General features: G+C 48.1%; 1 protein-coding gene across 1 annotated transcript in view; it reads right to left on the bottom strand.

The window, feature by feature from the left end:
* Nucleotides 1–18,128, bottom strand: part of OSBP (oxysterol binding protein) — a 113,274-nt gene that overhangs the window by 79,816 nt on the left and 15,330 nt on the right. The window contains exon 5 of the mRNA XM_073686137.1: nt 17,871–17,979. Within this exon, the coding sequence (XP_073542238.1) occupies nt 17,871–17,979 (109 nt within the window). The remainder of the gene's footprint in view (nt 1–17,870; nt 17,980–18,128) is intronic.

Here is an 18,128-nt window from a genome sequence, read left to right as displayed (position 1 = left end):
AGGCTCTGACGACTTAGGAAGTCTGCAGCCCAGTTCTCTACCCCTGCTATGTGAACTGCTGATATCGCTGACACATGGTGAGGGAGAGGGAGAGGGAGGGGGGAGAGGGAGGGGGGAGAGGGAGGGGGGAGAGGGAGGGGGGAGAGGGAGGGGGGAGAGGGAGGGGGGAGAGGGAGGGGGGAGAGGGAGGGGGGAGAGGGAGGGGGGAGAGGGAGGGGGGAGAGGGAGGGGGGAGAGGGAGGGGGGAGAGGGAGGGGGGAGAGGGAGGGGGGAGAGGGAGGGGGGAGAGGGAGGGGGGAAAGGGAGAGGGGAAAGGGAGAGGGGAAAGGGAGAGGGGAAAGGGAGAGGGGAAAGGGAGAGGGGAAAGGGAGAGGGGAAAGGGAGAGGGGAAAGGGAGAGGGGAAAGGGAGAGGGGAAAGGGAGAGGGGAAAGGGAGAGGGGAAAGGGAGAGGGGAAAGGGAGAGGGGAAAGGGAGAGGGGAAAGGGAGAGGGGAAAGGGAGAGGGGAAAGGGAGAGGGGAAAGGGAGAGGGGAAAGGGAGAGGGGAAAGGGAGAGGGGAAAGGGAGAGGGGAAAGGGAGAGGGGAAAGGGAGAGGGGAAAGGGAGAGGGGAAAGGGAGAGGGGAAAGGGAGAGGGGAAAGGGAGAGGGGAAAGGGAGAGGGGAAAGGGAGAGGGGAAAGGGAGAGGGGAAAGGGAGAGGGGAAAGGGAGAGGGGAAAGGGAGAGGGGAAAGGGAGAGGGGAAAGGGAGAGGGGAAAGGGAGAGGGGAAAGGGAGAGGGGAAAGGGAGAGGGGAAAGGGAGAGGGGAAAGGGAGAGGGGAAAGGGAGAGGGGAAAGGGAGAGGGGAAAGGGAGAGGGGAAAGGGAGAGGGAAAGGGAGAGGGAAATCAAGGTGATCTGGTGGCTGTGATAGCAGTCCTGGTAGGACGGTCCCTTGATCAATAGGTCGTCCAAATAGGGAAGGATGAGAATTCCCTTGGAAAGGAGGATGGCCATGACGGATGCCATTACCTTGGTGAACGCTTTGGGGGCTGTGGCTAAATAGAATGGGAGAGCTGAGAAGAGCTGAGAATTGGTAATGATTGTTGTGGGTTGCAAATCGGAGGAACCTCTGATGCGCCTTGCAAATTGGAATGTGGAGGTAGGCATCTTGAATGTCGACCGTGGAGAGAACTCCTGAGGTTACAGGGAAGATAGCCAAGCGGAGTGCTTCCATTCTGAAGTGAAGGAGTCGTACCTGACTAGATTGAGGTCCAAGATTGGACGGAGAGATCCATCTTTCTTTGGAACTAAGAATAGGTTTGAATAAAGCCCCTTGAAGCGCTCTTCTGCAGGATCGGGGATAATGACTCCTGATGACAGAATAGAATCAATGGCATGGAAGAAACCGGAAATGTGGGTCAGGTCTCTTGGAGAACGGGACAAATGAAAATTCTAATTTTGTAGCCTGTGGAAACGATTTCTTTGACCCAGGCGTCGTCGATCACCGCTAGCCATGTGTCCCGTTAAAGAAGGAGACGGCCGCTCACCCTGGGATGAATCCCCGGTGGAAGAGACCCGTCATGCTGAGGAGAATTTGCTAGGTCGGGATCTTGAAGCTCTGTTAGGGGGTTCCCTGCCTGCGCCAGGATGTGGCGGGTTTGAATGAAGGTTTTCTTCTTTCCCTTTGGGCCGGATGTCAGTCATGTTGGGGTGGAGCCCTGGAAGTTGAGAAGGGACCAAAGGAGCGAAACAGAGGGGTCCGTCTGGGATTGAACAGACGTTTAGGCTTAGGCTGTGGAAGGGGGGTGCTTTTTCCTCCGGTGGCATCTGAAATAAGCTAATCTAGTTTAGCCCCAAACAGACGAGAGCCCTGAAAGGGGAGATTGGTGAGACTTTTTGGAATGTGGGTCAGCATTCCAGGCCTTAAGCCACAGGATCCTATGGATAGCTATGATGTTGCTGTTTGCTCAAGCTGAGCAGTCGGTTGCGTCTAGGGAAGCGGATAAAAGATACTTCCCCGCGTGGGCGATTTGGTCTGCTAGGTCCGACATGTCCTCTGGAGGGGTTGAAGCATTGAGACCCTGACGTAGGATCTTTGCCTAGGCAGAGATGGACTTAGCCACCCATGTGGAAGTGAAGAGAGGGCAGAGGGAAGCTCCTGATGCCTCGTAAGCTAACTTTATAAGGCATTCCACTAGTCTGTCTGTGGTATCCTTAAGGGACGAACCGTCGGCCAGTGGGAGAATGGTCTTAGAGGAAAGTCGAGATACTGGTGGATCTACCGAAGGAGACTCTGACGACCGATTGACCAATTCTGAGATGAACGGATAAAGGATGCCAAGCTGTCTTCTTCCAGAGAAACGCTTGTCAGGACGCTCCTAGTTTTTGGAAAGGATTTCTTCGAATTCCTTATTACTGGAAAAGGTCCGAGGGGGACGTTTCGTTTTTTTGAAGGAGATGGAGGGTCCAGAGGAGAGCACTCGCTTTCCTTGATGTTGAGTGTCTGGTTGACAGCCGTGATGAGGCTGTCAACCACGTCCTGCATTTTTGATTTCTGGTCTGTGTCGGAATCAGAATCTGAGTCGGACTCTGAAACTGATCTAGGTGAGGTCTCAGGGGAGGACAGAGCAGAGTGCAGCTTGGGAGACATGGATGGCGATCTGGAGGATGATGAAGGAGAGAGCGCCCGTTTCCAGGTTCTGGCCCCTCTTTTGTCTATGTGGGCCTGGCGGCTGGGCGCCTGCGAATCCTGCTGAGGAACGCTCACAGAGGAGGCGGTAGCTGTTAAGTGGGTGAGCGTTCCATGACCTGGACCACGGATTGTGAAACCTTGGTGAGGTCTGACACGGAATGAGTGAGGGCAACAGCCCACTCCGGGGGAGGGGGTGAGTTGTTGTTCCGGGAAGCAGGGGGTTCCTGAGAGGCAGACATGTTGTAAGGGCTGCAGGTTGGGCAGAACGCTGAGGCCTGACCCGTTGACCACTTTCTATTACAAAGGGCGCAGGCGTAGTGAGTTATATTGGGAGAGGGACGGGAGAGGCGCTGCCAGGGCCTGAGCATATGTATGTGTCTGAGTGCCTGTGTGGAATACTGCTGAGGGGAGTATTTCACACACTAGTGCAGTGTGTGGATTACTGCTGAGGTGAGCTAATGCTGTTAATATAGCCTGGACAGAGCCTACCCGGTCAGATGAGGTGTCCGCACACAGATGAAAATGGCGTGATTGGGATGATTGATGCGTCCTGGAGCCATGAGGTTGTTTCCCTTCAGGGTCGGCTACGTTCAGCTGGGGAGTATGGTGATGAAGAGGAAGAGTGGTTCTAGGTAAAACATGCGCTCAGAATGAGGCGTTCCCGGGGGAAACAAGTGTTCTGCCCTCATTCCTCTCCTCCCTCTAGTGAACTGTGCTTGTAAGGCAGAGGGGATGCGAAGGCCGCATTCATGCAGGGAAGGAAAGGGGTGGGCATTACATGGGTGTTCCGGTCTGTGATGTGCAGAGACCAGGGCGTGGTAGCGGCTGGCCGTGGGGGTGACTGGTGACGCGGGGCTCGGCTGAGACCGGGGACAGGAGAGGTGAGGAGGAGCTTACACTTTTTTTTCTAGCATAGTGTCAGCCTCCTAGCGACAGCAGCCCACACCATAGTGTGGCACCCCTGCGGGGGATTACCACAGGATCCAAAGGTCCAGGGAAAGATGTACACTGGGGCACACACAACACCTTCCACCCCAGGTCTGAGGGGAGGAGTCAGTTTCCAGGGAGACAGCAAAGCGGCAGTTAGTCTAGAGACGGGTGAAGGAGGAGAGAGACACGGAGAGCTGTTGGCGGAGGACCAGTTAAGCCCTGAACTAGGAAACTGGTCTGTGTTGTGAAGCGCCCTAGAGAGAGGGACGGAGGCTAGAAGGAGAAAGAAAGAGATAAAACTATTATCCCTTTAGCTCCTCCAGACACCGGAGACCAAGACTGCCATTAATTCAGGAATAGCATAGAAAACCCGGACAGATCAGGAGGATCTACTCCCCCTGAAGAAGAAGGGGAAAGAGTTGCCAAACTTGACCAAGTATAGGACCAGGGGCTCAAAAAGAGAATTGGTAGCCCCAAGGAAAGGTCCTCATTGTCAGTTGTGGAGAAGGACCCCAAAGAAAGTAAAAGGTGGCAGGCTCAGCTTAAGGCAGGACTGATCCTAAACAACGCACACATTGTTAGAGGAGGCCTCACAAATCTCCAGGGTGAATAGCTCTACCTGCACCGAAAACCTGGTTACCCTCCTGAACTGTACCTGTTACCGGACATCAGTAAAAGAAAGGTACGGAAACAAAGTCTTAATGTGTGTGTGTGCCTACTTTGACATTACTGCCTATAGCGTTCATACAAGCCGTATGCCGATCACCTCAGCGACCATTCACAGCGCTGGTAACCGATTTTAACAGCTACCACAGGAGGCGTCAGGACACAATACTCTCATCATCCTGACCCCCATCCCTTTACTGACGGTCCAGGGCACGGAACCGGGAACCGACCAACCGTGATCCCCACAGAAGTAACCCATCCATCCCGGTATCCGAGCACCCCTACTCCTGTTCGTGACGCCACAGTTTGGCGTCACGAACAGGATTCGAGCCTGGTAGAACCGGGTACTGTGTGCTTAAATTGGACTTTATTGGAAGTTTGTGTACTGTAAAACGGGCCGTCATTACTGCGTCATAGAGAAATTAAACTGCGTCACAGAGCGGAGAGAGTCGCGGGGGCGTGGCTAAAGGAGCGCGAGGATAGCCCCGCCGTTTGTTTGTTTTTTTGAGTCACCGGTTACTGAACGAGTTAATCGTAGCGGTTGGCAAAGGTTAACTAGGGGGGCACCGTCATGAGTGAAGCAAACAATATCCGAGACCTTGAGGGAGGGGATGCCCAAGACGCAGCAGCAGCCGATTCCTCAGCTGGTGAGGGAGCCGCAGCATCTGGAGCGATGGCCCCGATAATGCCAATTGCCTTGCCGTATGTACCGGGGGCCAAATGGTTACCGACGTATGAAGGTAAACCCGGTACCTTAGCAGCTTTCAAACGTAAAATTTGTGCGGTGTTGGACATGTATGCAATGACAGGAAAGCAGCGAGCCTCCATTGTGCAGGGACAATTAATAGGTGCAACGGAGCTAGAAGCTGAGACTTGGAGCGATGCTGATGGAGACTCTATAGAAAATGTGTTTGATAAGCTCAAAGCTGCTTTTGAAAAACGCACACAGTCTGAACTAAGGATGCTATTCTACCAATGCAAGCAAAGACCGCAAGATACCATCAGAGACTTTGCCCTACGCTTACAAGCGGCACTCTGGTCCATAAAACAGGTAGATCCAGCAAGTGTGTAAGATGAAGATAAATTGCTTGCAGAACAGTTTATGAATGGGTTGAGATCAGACTTTCACCGTCAGCAGGTGCACATGTGGGTCCTAGATCATCCAGATGTGGATTTTAATGCCTTAAAGGACCGTGCTATAACTGTACTATGAGACCCATTACCTGCAAAACCTGCAATTCCATCCTGGCAGGTTAATACCTCTCACATGAACTTAGAGCCTACCCCTAAAAACTCTGTAAAAGCGGTAGGACAAGAAGTCGCACCCGAATCTGCTGATGACCTACGTAATCAAGTGTTACAACTAACCAAAAACATGGACTACGTGCTAAAACTCTTGTAAACCAGACCGGAGGCACAACCACCAAGCAAAATCCAGTTAGCTGAATCCCCTGAGGATGTTCCGTGGATGAGGAGAAAGCTCATGTCGCCCGTGCATTGGACCAATGCACCATTCCAACGCAGAGCCATGTCGCCCGTGGAGGGGGATCAACAAGTCGCCCATTCAGGGGACAAACGCACCATTCCGACGCAGAGCCACCGACCACACGGATTCTTCAGGACAACCTGTTTGCCTTCGTTGCAACAAACCGGGCCACTTTGCAAGAGGATGTCGTTTAAACCCGAGATTCCTGGGTCCGCGGGCCAATGCCCAGGAATAAAACGGCAGGGCCCATATGACTGGAGTAGTCGGTATGTGGGAGGCCACCCATACCTCAACATTACGCTAGAAGGAATCCCCACATTGGCCCTATTGGACACTGGGTCACAAGTCACCACCATCCCACATATCCTTTACAAGCAATTTTGGTCTGATGCTGATCTTAGCCCCCCAGACTCTAGTCTTGTCATTTTAGCAGCTAATGGTCGACCACTGAATCAGGTGGGATTTAGAGAAGTGACAATAAAGCTGGGGAGGGTGGAGTTGAGAGGCCAAGGGTTATGTGTGGTAGAAGATGACCCCAATAACAAATGTCCTTACATGGTGCTTGGTACTAATGTGATTGAAAACTGCCTTGAAGAAGTGCTGTTTTTACTCCAACAGATTACAGAGACTGCTGGCATTGGACGGAGGAGAGTCCTTCAAAGAGAAATCAGTGCCTTAATTCACAAGCAACAGGTAAATCTGTCTGGGGGGGGGGGGGGGGGGATTGGCAGTGCGCGGGTAACGGACCCGTTTCCCATTGTATTACTACCAAACAGTGAAATGATGATATGGTGTCGAGCAGCTATGGGTATCAGAAGAAAGGAATACCAGGCAATTGTAGAACCGGTATATTCAGAGCATAGACCTACACTGCTGACAGCTAGAGGGGTGGTGGATGTACGCAGAGGAAGAGTACCAATCCGTGTGTTGAATTGTGGTGAGGAAGAAGTGAAACTACCCCGGTATGCTACTGTAGCAAAGCTGTACACTGTTAGTAATAACAACATACAGACATTAGAGCCCATGCCCCCGTCAAGTCAGGGGGAGGACAACAACCCCAAGGGACAGCTGGAGGAGTGGTGTCAGCAGTTGCACATAGGGACTGATGCCACTCCCGACCACCAGAAGCAAGGAGTTTACCGGGTAGTACAAGAGTTTAGCCAAGTATTCAGTAAGCATCCATTAGATTTTGGCAGGATAAAAGGGGTACGCCATCACATACCCACAGGAGATCATCCCCCGATTAAAGTGAGACATAGACCCATCCCACCAAACCACTACCAGTGTGCTAAAGAGATGCTGCAGGACATGAAGGAGGCCGGGGTTATAAAAGATAGCTGTAGTCCCTGGGCAGCCCCCTTAGTCTTAATCAGAAAGAAGGATGGCACTATGAGGATGTGTGTGGATTACAGGGAGGTCAATAAGATCACTCACAAAGATGCTTACCCATTACCCCGGATAGAGGAGTCTCTTGCTGCATTAAAGACTGCTAAGCATTTCTCCACATTAGATCTCACTAGTGGGTATTGGCAGGTCTCCGTTGCAGAAGAAGACTGGGAGAAAACAGCATTCACAACACCAATGGGCCTATGCGAATTCAATAGCATGCCATTTGGGCTATACAATGCACCGGGGACGTTTCAGAGACTCATGGAGTGCTGCCTGGCACACCGGAATTTTGAGACGGTACTTTTATACCTGGATGACGTCCTAGTGTATTCCAAAACCTATGAAGAACATCTGGAACACCTGGTGGAGGTATTTACAGCTCTTAACAAAGTATGGAATGAAGCTCAAACCATCTAAATGTTACCTGCTGAAGCCAAAAGTCCAATACCTAGGGCATGTGGTCAGCGCGGATGGCGTAGCACCAGATCCAGAAAAAGTGACGGCTATCCAGGACTGGCAGAGGCCGACCACCATCAGAGAGGTACGTCAGTTCTTAGGTTTGGTTGGGTATTACAGAAGATTTATTAAGGGCTACACGAAGATGGCAGCGCCCCTACAACATCTTCTAGTAGGCCAAGCTAAGAAGAGAAGGTCTGCAGAGCCGCCGTTGGAATGGGGAAAGAAACAAGACGACTCCTTCCAACAAATGAAACAGGCCCTGACCGGTGAGGAAATCTTGGCATACTCAGATTATAACCTACCATTTGTCCTCTACACGGATGCAAGTAATGTAGGCCTGGGAGCAGTACTGTCCCAAATACAAGGCGGCAAGGAAAGAGTGATTGCCTATGCCAGTAGAAGACTTCGACCTACCGAGAGGAACACGGAAAATTACAGTTCCTTTAAGTTGGAGTTCCTGGCCTTGGTCTGGGCAGTAACTGAGAGATTCAAGCATTACTTAGCAGCTTCAAAATTTACCATCTTTACGGACAATAATCCGCTAACACACTTGGATACTGCAAAGCTTGGTGCATTGGAGCAGCCCTGGATGGCCCGGCTATCGAACTATGACTTTACCATCAAGTACCAAACAGGCCGTGGAAATGCAAATGCTGATGCCCTCTCCAGAAACCCTCAAGTACATTTGCAAGGGCTTGAAGAAGAAACAGATGACTTGGAGGAAATAGAACTTCCAGCTTTCCATAAAAGTAGAAAATGGAAAATGACAGAAACCCATATCTACCAGAACCGTCAGGATGTTGCACTAAACCCGCTGCCTCATTATGGATGGAAAGAAACCCAAGACAGCGATCCGGCAGTGAGCCTAGTGAAGAGGCTGGTAACCCAACCGGATTCTAAAATTGAGAAGAATGCTCCCCCAGAGGCCCAATACCTGTGGAAAGCCTTAGTTACTTACCGGTAACGAGATTTTTCGGAGCCCATGACAGCACCAGGAGAGAGAGGATCCGCCCATCAAGGACAGGAAACCTACAGGTTAAAAAGGGCGGCACCTCTCTCTCACCTCAGTTTAGTTAACAGAGCATGAGAGGACCGCCAAGGTTAGTTACAATAAACACATTATTACATTAAGTACATTACTTTCACCAACTTCTCCCAAAGGTGCACAAAACAAAGGAAAGCCAACTCTACGGGAGTGCAAAACACCAGTGAAGGGAGGGAATATACGGGTGCTGTCATGGGCTCCGAAAAATCCCGTTACCTGTAAGTAACTAAGGCTTTATTCGTTCTCCCATGACAGCACCACGAGAGAATTACAGAGACGAAAGGAAATTAGGGAGGGACCACCGCTTGAAGCACCCTTCTCCCAAAGGTGAGATCGGCAGAGACACCCAGGTCCAATCTATAATGCCTATAAAAGGTAGAAGGAGAAGACCAAGTGGCAGCCTTACATATCTCTTCGATGGAAAGCCCCGTCTTCTCCGCCCAGGAGGTAGCTATCGCTCTGGTGGAATGAGCTCTCAACCCCTCCGGAACCTCCTTATTCCCTGAGGAGTAGGCGAGGGATATGGCCTCTCTAATCCATGTTGCAATAGTAGACTTTGAGGCCTTACAACCCTTTCTAGCCCCCTGATGGCATATAAATAGGGAATTATCCTTCCTAAAACTGCGTGAAATCTGTAGGTATTTGAGTACGCACCTCCTCACGTCTAAAGTGTGTAGCCTCTCTTCTTTTTGATTTTTGGGGGGGAAAGCAAAAAGTTGGGAGAATTACCTCCTGAGTTCTATGGAACCGAGTGACTACTTTTGGAAGAAAGGATTGTATTAAAACCTGACCCAGCCTATCATCCAGAATCTGAGTAAATGGCGGACATATGGAAAGAGCCTGTATGTCACTCACTCTTCTGGCTGAAGTCAGGGCCACTAACAGGGCTGTTTTAAGGAAAATAATTTTTTGGGGAGGCTAAATCTAGGGGCTCGAAGGGAGGATTAGTTAAGGCATCTAGGACCAAATTCAAATCCCAGAGAGGATTTTGCTTTGATAATGGGTCTACACCTAAAGGAAGCTTTCATAAATCGTGCTATCCAATAATTAGCTGCAATATCGGAAGAAAACAAAGCTCCCAAAGCCGACACCTGTACTTTTAAGGTACTAGTGGTAAGCCCCAACTCTAAGCCGAGCTGCAGAACCTCTAGTATTTTCCCAATAGGGGGCCCCTCCTCTGGTTTAAATTCAGTAAATGATAAAAACTTCCTCCAGGTCCTAGCATAAATGCGGGTGGTAACGGGTTTTCTGCTAGACAAGAGAGTATTTACTACATTTGCGGGGAATCCCTTGTTGGTTATCAGCACCCTCTCAAATTCCACGCCGTCAAATGGAGACTCGAGGCTGGAGGATGGGAAACCGGACCCTGAGTGAGAAGGTCAGGAATCTCCGGAACGATCCAGGGATCTGATATGGACATTTTTCGGAGACAAGGGAACCACGGTCTTTTGGGCCAAAAGGGGCATAGGAGTATTACTCTGGCCTTGTCTGCCCTGATCTTTCTTATAACTGCTGGAAGCAGGATCATGGGAGGAAATGCATATGCCAGAGGGAATTTCCAGGGAACCATAAAGGCGTCCACTGTCAGGGGTTCTTCTCTGGGGTTTAGGGAACAGAATGTTGTCACCTTCCAGTTGGATTTTGTCGCAAATAAGTCCACTGTCGGAAGACCTCACATTGCCACAATTCTGGAGAAGATTTGAGGATTCAAGGACCATTCTCCCTCTTTTATGGAAGTACGGCTTAGGAAATCCGCTGTGACGTTTTCTTTCCCTTTTAGATGAATAGCCGAAAGGGAGAGACAATGATCTTCTGCCTTCTGAAGAAGTCTGTCCACTACCCTCATTAAGTCTCTTGAGCGGGTTCCCCCTTGGTGATTTATAGAAGCTACCGAGACTTGATTGTCCGAGAGTATACGGACATGCTGGCCCTGTAAATATATAAGGAACTTGTTGAACGCATAATCCACCGCCAAAAGCTCCTTAACATTTGATGACAACTGTACCTCACTCCTTGACCAGGTCCCCTGAACTAAGTTTCCTTCGAAGTGAGCTCCCCAACCAGCAGCACTCGCATCTGTAGTTAAGACTGCCGTTGCCTTAGACTCCCAGGGGACTCCCCTAGAAAGATTATCGTGTCGTAACCACCAATGAAGGGAATGTATGGCCCGAGGACACAGGGTAAACTCACGGTCTAAATGTCCCTCTAGGACCGAGTTGTTATACAATACATCCCACTGAAGAGCCCTTGAATGAAATTGTGACCAACGAACTGTGGAAAAACTCGAGGTTAAGATCCCTAATAGCGACATGGCTTTAGTGAGTGACAGAGGGTTTATCCATACACTGTCTTACCAAACCCTGGATTCGTGTAATTTTTTCTTCAGATAAATAACATAACTGTTTTTTAGAATCTAAAATGACCCCCAGATACTGCTGAGCTTTGAGTGGAGTTAATCTAGATTTTCCCAAATTTAGAAACCACCCCAAGCCCTCCAAGACAGACATGGTCACCCGAAGGTGGGCCTCGCATTGAACAAAAGAGTTTCCCACTATCAGGAGATCATCCAGGTAAGGGATTATTAGAATGTCTCTTTCTCTTATGTGGGCCATAACCTCTGCCATTAATTTGGTGAAAATTCGCAGGGCTATTGCTAACCCAAAGGGAAGTGCAGTGTACTGAAAGTGTTTAACCACCCCCTCAATTTCAATGGCCAGCCTCAGGTATTTCTGATAGTAACTATGAATGGGAATATGGTAATATGCATCCTTGAGATCGAGAACTACCATATAACAGTGGGGAAAAAGCAATTTTATTACTGTTTTCAAGGATTCCATTTTGAAAGTGTCTACTTTAAGGAAGCTATTTAAAGATTTTAGATTTATAATTGTCCTGAAACTCCCATCCGGTTTCGGGACCAAGAAGAGCGGGGAGTAGAATCCGAGACCCTTTTCTGAATCCGGAACCTCAATCAGGACGTTTTTCCTTATTAAGACATGAATTTCCGATACGAGGGCAGTCTGGCGTTCTGGGGAGGAACTAGAGGGAACAATCATGAATCTCTTGTGAGGAAAAGCTTGAAATTGAAATTTTAGACCATATTTAATCAGGCTCAAAATCCAATTACGATGAGAAATCTGTTCCCAAGCTGGGAAAAATAATGACAATCTCCCTCCCACCTGGGCTGATTGTGCATTCCCTGGCTTCTGCTCATTTTTTGGAGATGAACCAAAGAGAAGGCCTCTACCTTTTCGACCTCTTTCTTCGGACTTGTCCGGTTCCCTGAAGAATCTTCTTCGTTTCGGAAAAGAAAATTCATCCGATCTCTTAAAGGAGGGTAGAGGTACCGATGGAAAACCCTTCTTAGGATCTCCGGCCTTCTCCAACAATTCGTCCATAGTCTGGCCAAAGAGATATTCCCCTTCGCAAGGGATTGTCTACAGTCTGGACTTTGTCTGTACATCCCCAGGCCAGCATTTAATCCATAACGCTCGTCGAGCCGCATTTGACAGAGCTGATGACTTTGCTGCCAATCTGACTAAGTCCGCAGACACATCAGCAAGAAAGGCCGCTGCACCCTGAACTAGTGGAAGGGAAGAAATAATCTCCTTCCTAGAGACACCATCCCTTAGCTGACTGTTTAACTGTTCCAGCCAAACCATCAGGGCTCTAGATGTGCAGGTGGCTGCTACTGCTGGTCTCAGTGCTCCTGCAGCTGTCTCCCATGCACCTTTTAAGAAGGTATCGGCTCGTCTGTCCAGGGGGTCTTTTAATGCTCCCATGTCATCAAACGGGAGGGAAGTCTTTTTTGCCGCTTTAGCGACAGCAACGTCCAGCTTTGGTGCTCTTGACCAAGAGGAACCTATGGCATCCTCAAATGGGTATCTCCTCTTGAAAGATGGAGGAACACTGCCTTTCCTGTCGGGTTTCTTCCACTCTCTATCAATGAGGTCTTTAACTTTTGTATTCACGGGAAAACCTTTTCTCTTTTTCTGACCTAATACACAAAACATTACGTCCCCCACAGATTTTTCTGCCCTCATGTCTACAATACCCATGTTAGACCGGACAGCTTTTACCAAGGCATCAACCTCCTGCAGAGGAAAACACTGTCTATCGGATTCACTATCAGAAGGAGAGAGAGCGGAGGAGGAAACGTCAGATATGTCAGTCTGAACCCGGCTGAGGTTCCCGAGAAATATGAGTAGATTCTGAGCCTTGCAAAGCCTTGCCTATTTCCTCTCTAATTAAAGTCTTTAGGCCCAGGGAAAACTCCGGGGTTTCCTCCATCATTACTTTGTTAATACACAGCTGACACAATTTCTTAATATATGCATCTGGGAGCGGATTGCTGCATAAGGCACATTCTTTATGTTTAGATTTAGCTGAACATTTCTTGCTCTGAAAGAGGAGTTTATAGAAAGAAAAAGGAGGAGGAAACCATTAGTAGAACTTCCACGAAGATTCCACTTACCCCACAGAATATCTGGTACCGTAGAAGCAGAAGAATCCATCATAACCGGCGGGGAATCACGCTGAACCGGACCATTTTTTCTGCTCTTAGTGGTGAACTTCCTAGCTGAACGACTAGACCCAGACCGGGTCTAGCGGCTCCACACATGGCGGACATCTACCTCCCGTGAGGGGATGTCACGCCTGCCGCAACGCACACGGAGGTGCCCCAATGAGCCCTGCCGTGGCGTCTCCAGAGGCCCAGGACCGACAGCTCCATCCCAGCGCCCTGTGGCTCCCTCTGGGGCAAGAGACCATCTTCTGCAAGTAAGCCTGCGAGGTCTCCCATCATGGACAGGAAACCTAAACTGAGGCGAGAGAGGTGCCACCCTTTTTAACCTGTAGGTTTCCTGTCCTTGATGGGCGGATCCTCTCTCTCGTGGTGCTGTCATGGGAGAACGAATAAAGAAAGAAGCAGGTTATTTATCTATAAAAAACAATTGTGCAGACGGTATATCAATCCAAGGACGCATGAAATGGTATGGCAAGTTGTGGTTCCAAAGAGAGACGTGCAAATGGTATTGGAAGCGTACCATAATGGAGCAGGACACTTTGGATGGAGAAAACTGGAAATACTGTTACGTGAGAGGTTTTATTGGATTGGCATGAGGTCTTCCATAGAAAAATGGTGTAAAAATTGTGGCGCATGCTCATTAAGAAGAGGAGATCGTAACAACCAGAAAGCACCACTCCAGCCTATCATAACCAAACAGCCCTTGGAACTAGTAGCCTTAGATCATGTCAAACTCACACCCAGTAGATCAGGCTATACTTATGCTCTTACCATGGTGGACCACTATTCCAGATTCCTAGTGGTAGCTCCTGTGAAGGATTTGACAGCTCAGACAGCAGCAAGAACCTTTCAAGCTTATTTCTGCAGGCCACATGGATATCCAGAACAGGTATTGACAGATCAGGGTCCTGCCTTTGAAGCGGAAATATTTCAAGAGTTCTGTAGCTTGTATGGATGCAAGAAAATTCGTACCACGCCTTACCATCCCCAAACTAACGGAATGTGCGAAAAAATGAATCACGTGGTAATAGAACTGCTGAAGACTCTGCCCTTGGAAGACAGAAACAGATGGCCAGAGAAATTACCAGATCTTATTGACATCTATAACAACATCCCAGTAAGCTCAACTAATTGTACCCCGGCATACTTGATGAGAGCAAGACCAGGAAAATTGCCAGTGGACTTTGAAATGGGCATTGTAGTTCCTGAGGAAGACCCCTCAAGTGCAGATTGGGATACTAGAAGAACAGAACAATACAAGAAAATACAGGAGTGTGTTGAGAAAAGTCTAGCAAAAGTCAGAGAAACACAAGAAACCAATTTCAATAAAAACGCACAAGGAATCCCGTTAACCCCCCCAGAATTGGTTTTGAAAAGGAAAAAGAGACTTCATAAGCTAGATAATCAATGGGAAGAAGAACCATACACTGTATTACCATCCAATTTTGACAACCAGAAAACTTGTCTAATCAGCAAGGATGACGGAAAAACAACAGCAACAGTGTCCCGAGACCACTTAAAGAAGTGTCCTCAACCCTTACAACAAAAAGAATATATCCCTTGTCCCATACCAGAAGAAGAGACGCCAAGGACAATTAAGACAATCTTAGGAGAGTTACCCGCAGATTGGCCTCAAATAGAAGGAGCATATTTAATTCCCATGTTGACATTCCCACAACCAGTAGAAGGACCAAGAGAGAAGAAGAACCACCCGGTGTAGCCGAGCTAGGGAATCCTGCAATTGGTGTACCTGCCATTCCCACCAGGGGAGTGGGAAGACACTACGGCATACCTGTGCTAAGTAGACCAACACATGAGTCAGTAAGTAGTGTTACGCCCCAGTGGGATACCAGTTTTACGGAGGTCATCACATATTAATTTTGGACACCCACCACTCAGATACAGGGAGTAACAAGTGGGAAATGTAAATAGGTTCAAAAATGTAAATATGTAGTTAAAGTCAGTATATAGAAGGGTGACGAGTAGACCAAAACAGGTTACACCAGGTACACAACATAAAAAAAAAAAGGGTGAGTAGAGTTGGTGTAAGAAGCTGTCTAGGGAGAGCAAAATCTTGGCCAATAGGTGACCCCAGGGCCAAAGGGCCTACAGTGCTTATGACCAGGAGAGGCCCCTGCAGTACCTAGGACCCTTGCGCCGAGGCACACATAGTAAATGTTTTGTTGTGTATTGTGAATTATTAAGTCTATTTGAATCTTTAAGCCTACAGAGACTTTACCTGTTTGGACGTCTGAAACTTTTTGCAAATTTTTAAAAATGGACCGAAGCCACAGGATTGGTGGTGGCAAAAAGACTTTCCCTTTAACAGCTTGCAGCAGATTGACTAGCGTTGTATGGACTGGTTATCCATCTTTCCCATTATCCATGGTTTTTGTAAATTTTATTTTTGAGACTCTGTTCAAATTACAAATATAAATGTTAATGTTATGTTATCTTTGTTAAAAACAAAAAAAAAAATGTTTCAGTCCCGGAGGACTGAAGTTAACTAGGGAGGAATGTGGCACCCCTGCGGGGGATTACCACAGGATCCAAAGGTCCAGGGAAAGATGTACACTGGGGCACACACAACACCTTCCACCCCAGGTCTGAGGGGAGGAGTCAGTTTCCAGGGAGACAGCAAAGCGGCAGTTAGTCTAGAGACGGGTGAAGGAGGAGAGAGACACGGAGAGCTGTTGGCTGAGGACCAGTGAAGCCCTGAACTAGGAAACAGGTCTGTGTTGTGAAGCGCCCTAGAGAGAGGGACGGAGGCTAGAAGGAGAAAGAAAGAGATAAAACGATTATCCCTTTAGCTCCTCTGGACACCGGAGACCAAGATTGCTATTAATTCAGGAATAGCATAGAAAACCCAGACAGATCAGGAGGATCTACCCCCCCGAAGAAGAAGGGGAAAGAGATGCCAAACTTGACCAAGTATAGGACCAGGGGCTCAAAAAGAGAATTGGTAGCCCCAAGGAAAGGTCCTCATTGTCAGTTGTGGAGAAGGACCCCAAAGAAAGTAAAAGGTGGCAGGCTCAGCTTAAGGCAGGACTGATCCCAAACAACGCACACATTGTTAAAGGAGGCCTCACAAATCTCCAGGGTGAATAGCTCTACCTGCACCGAAAACCTGGTTACCCTCCTGAACTGTACCTGTTACCGGACATCAGTAAAAGAAAGGTACTGAAACAAAGTCTTAATGTGTGTGTGTGCCTATTTTGATATTACTGCCTATAGCGTTCATACAAGCCGTATGCCGATCACCTCAGCGACCATTCACAGCGATGGTAACCGATTTTACCAGTTACCACAGGAGGCGTCAGGACACAATACTCCCATCATCCTCACCCCCATCCCTTTACTGACGGTCCAGGGCACAGAACCGGGAATCGACCAACCGTGATCCCCACAGAAGTAACTCATCCATCCCAGTATCCGAGTACCCCTACCCCTGTCGACAGACTCAATAGTTGTGTCCCCCAATGAAGCAATAAAGAAATCAAGATTTTCTGGTTTTTATTTTTAGATTGTGTCTCTCACAGTTGAAGTGACCTACAATAAAAAGTACAGATCTCTCTATTCTTTGTAAATGGTAAAACATGCAAAATCGGCCGTGTATCAAATACTTATTTTCCCCACAGTATATAGCAATACCACAATATTACCATATATAGCAAAAATCACAATCTCTTATGGACATTAGCCACAGGCTGGCTTTCACAAGATTACAATCGTGACAAGCACGGTGATGCTCAGCAGACCTCAAACTGTCATGGCAACCCAAAAGTGCCCCACAATCAAGCTGATGGGCAGCAAGAACAGCAAGCTCTCCTGGATGTTAGCCGTTAATGCCACAGTCACAGATTAACAGCAGCAGTTAACAGGTTAACTGCTGCATGCGTAGCCCTGCCCCACTTGTGGCTGGCAGACTACAACCATTATCATATTAATGATATATTCCTTTACGGATATTAGTCTTTTTGCAGCCAGGGTAAAATTTATGAATTTAAGCATTTTATAAGTTATTCCTTTGTACCTTACTCTATTAACCGTTTAGAGGCGGCTGATATGCCTTTTTACCGTGGTTATTAAGCTGCCTTAATCCTCAGCACTGTATATAAATAAAAAAAAAAATAGCACGACTGAAAACTAAGTAAATCGCAGCCCACGAGTGAAAATGCGGTTGGCGTCAGCAGTATATTATAGCTGGCATCCTGATGCATCAGCCACAATGGGTTTTAGCTCCGGACGTTTAACCCCCTAGATGCCGCTGTCAGTCATGACAGCAGGAAGTAGATAGATGGTTAACAGCCCTATTGTGACCCCACAATCACGAGTCTCAATAGTTGTCATGACACCCCAAATCTAACATGCCTATAAGGTCCAACGGTGAAGAAAAACAAGCACAAGATTGTGACAAATGCCCTGATAAGTGTTTCTTTTTACAGCATGTGCATTTAAGGCCAATTCAAGTCTCTGCACAGTCCATCAATAGAGGACTAGAGCAGCTTCTTTTTGCTGATTGATGGTGGTCTCATGGTCTAAGGTCTGGTACTCCCAGTAATAAATAATATATGTCTCTAGCTGTTGGTTCACTTTGATGGTCACAGAAGTTTTGAATAAAAAAAATAAACAAATAAACAAGTTTTGCCGACTTAAATGAAAGAATGAACATATCCTTTAAACCTTCCACCTCACTTACTTGTGCCCCAAGCCATCTTGGGAAGGACTGCTAATTATTTCAGGAGCATCAAAGAATTCATTCTCATCATCTTCATCACTAAGGTCTCCCTTGCCGGCCCCGCATGGGTCTAAAGATACAAAGGGAACTTGACATCATACATATACCTTGCACCCACGTGGACAACTTGTGATAATAGTGTGCCTGGAAGAGGATGTGCTACATTTTGAACCAAGGACAGATTGGATGGATGATCCACATATCCTAGATACTAGGTAG

Source organism: Phyllobates terribilis, unplaced genomic scaffold (assembly GCF_046119375.1).
Source record: "Phyllobates terribilis strain yellow unplaced genomic scaffold, ASM4611937v1 Scaffold_5__5_contigs__length_657084704, whole genome shotgun sequence".
Lineage (NCBI taxonomy): Eukaryota > Metazoa > Chordata > Amphibia > Anura > Dendrobatidae > Phyllobates > Phyllobates terribilis.
This window is presented reverse-complemented; position numbering and strand designations above follow the sequence as displayed.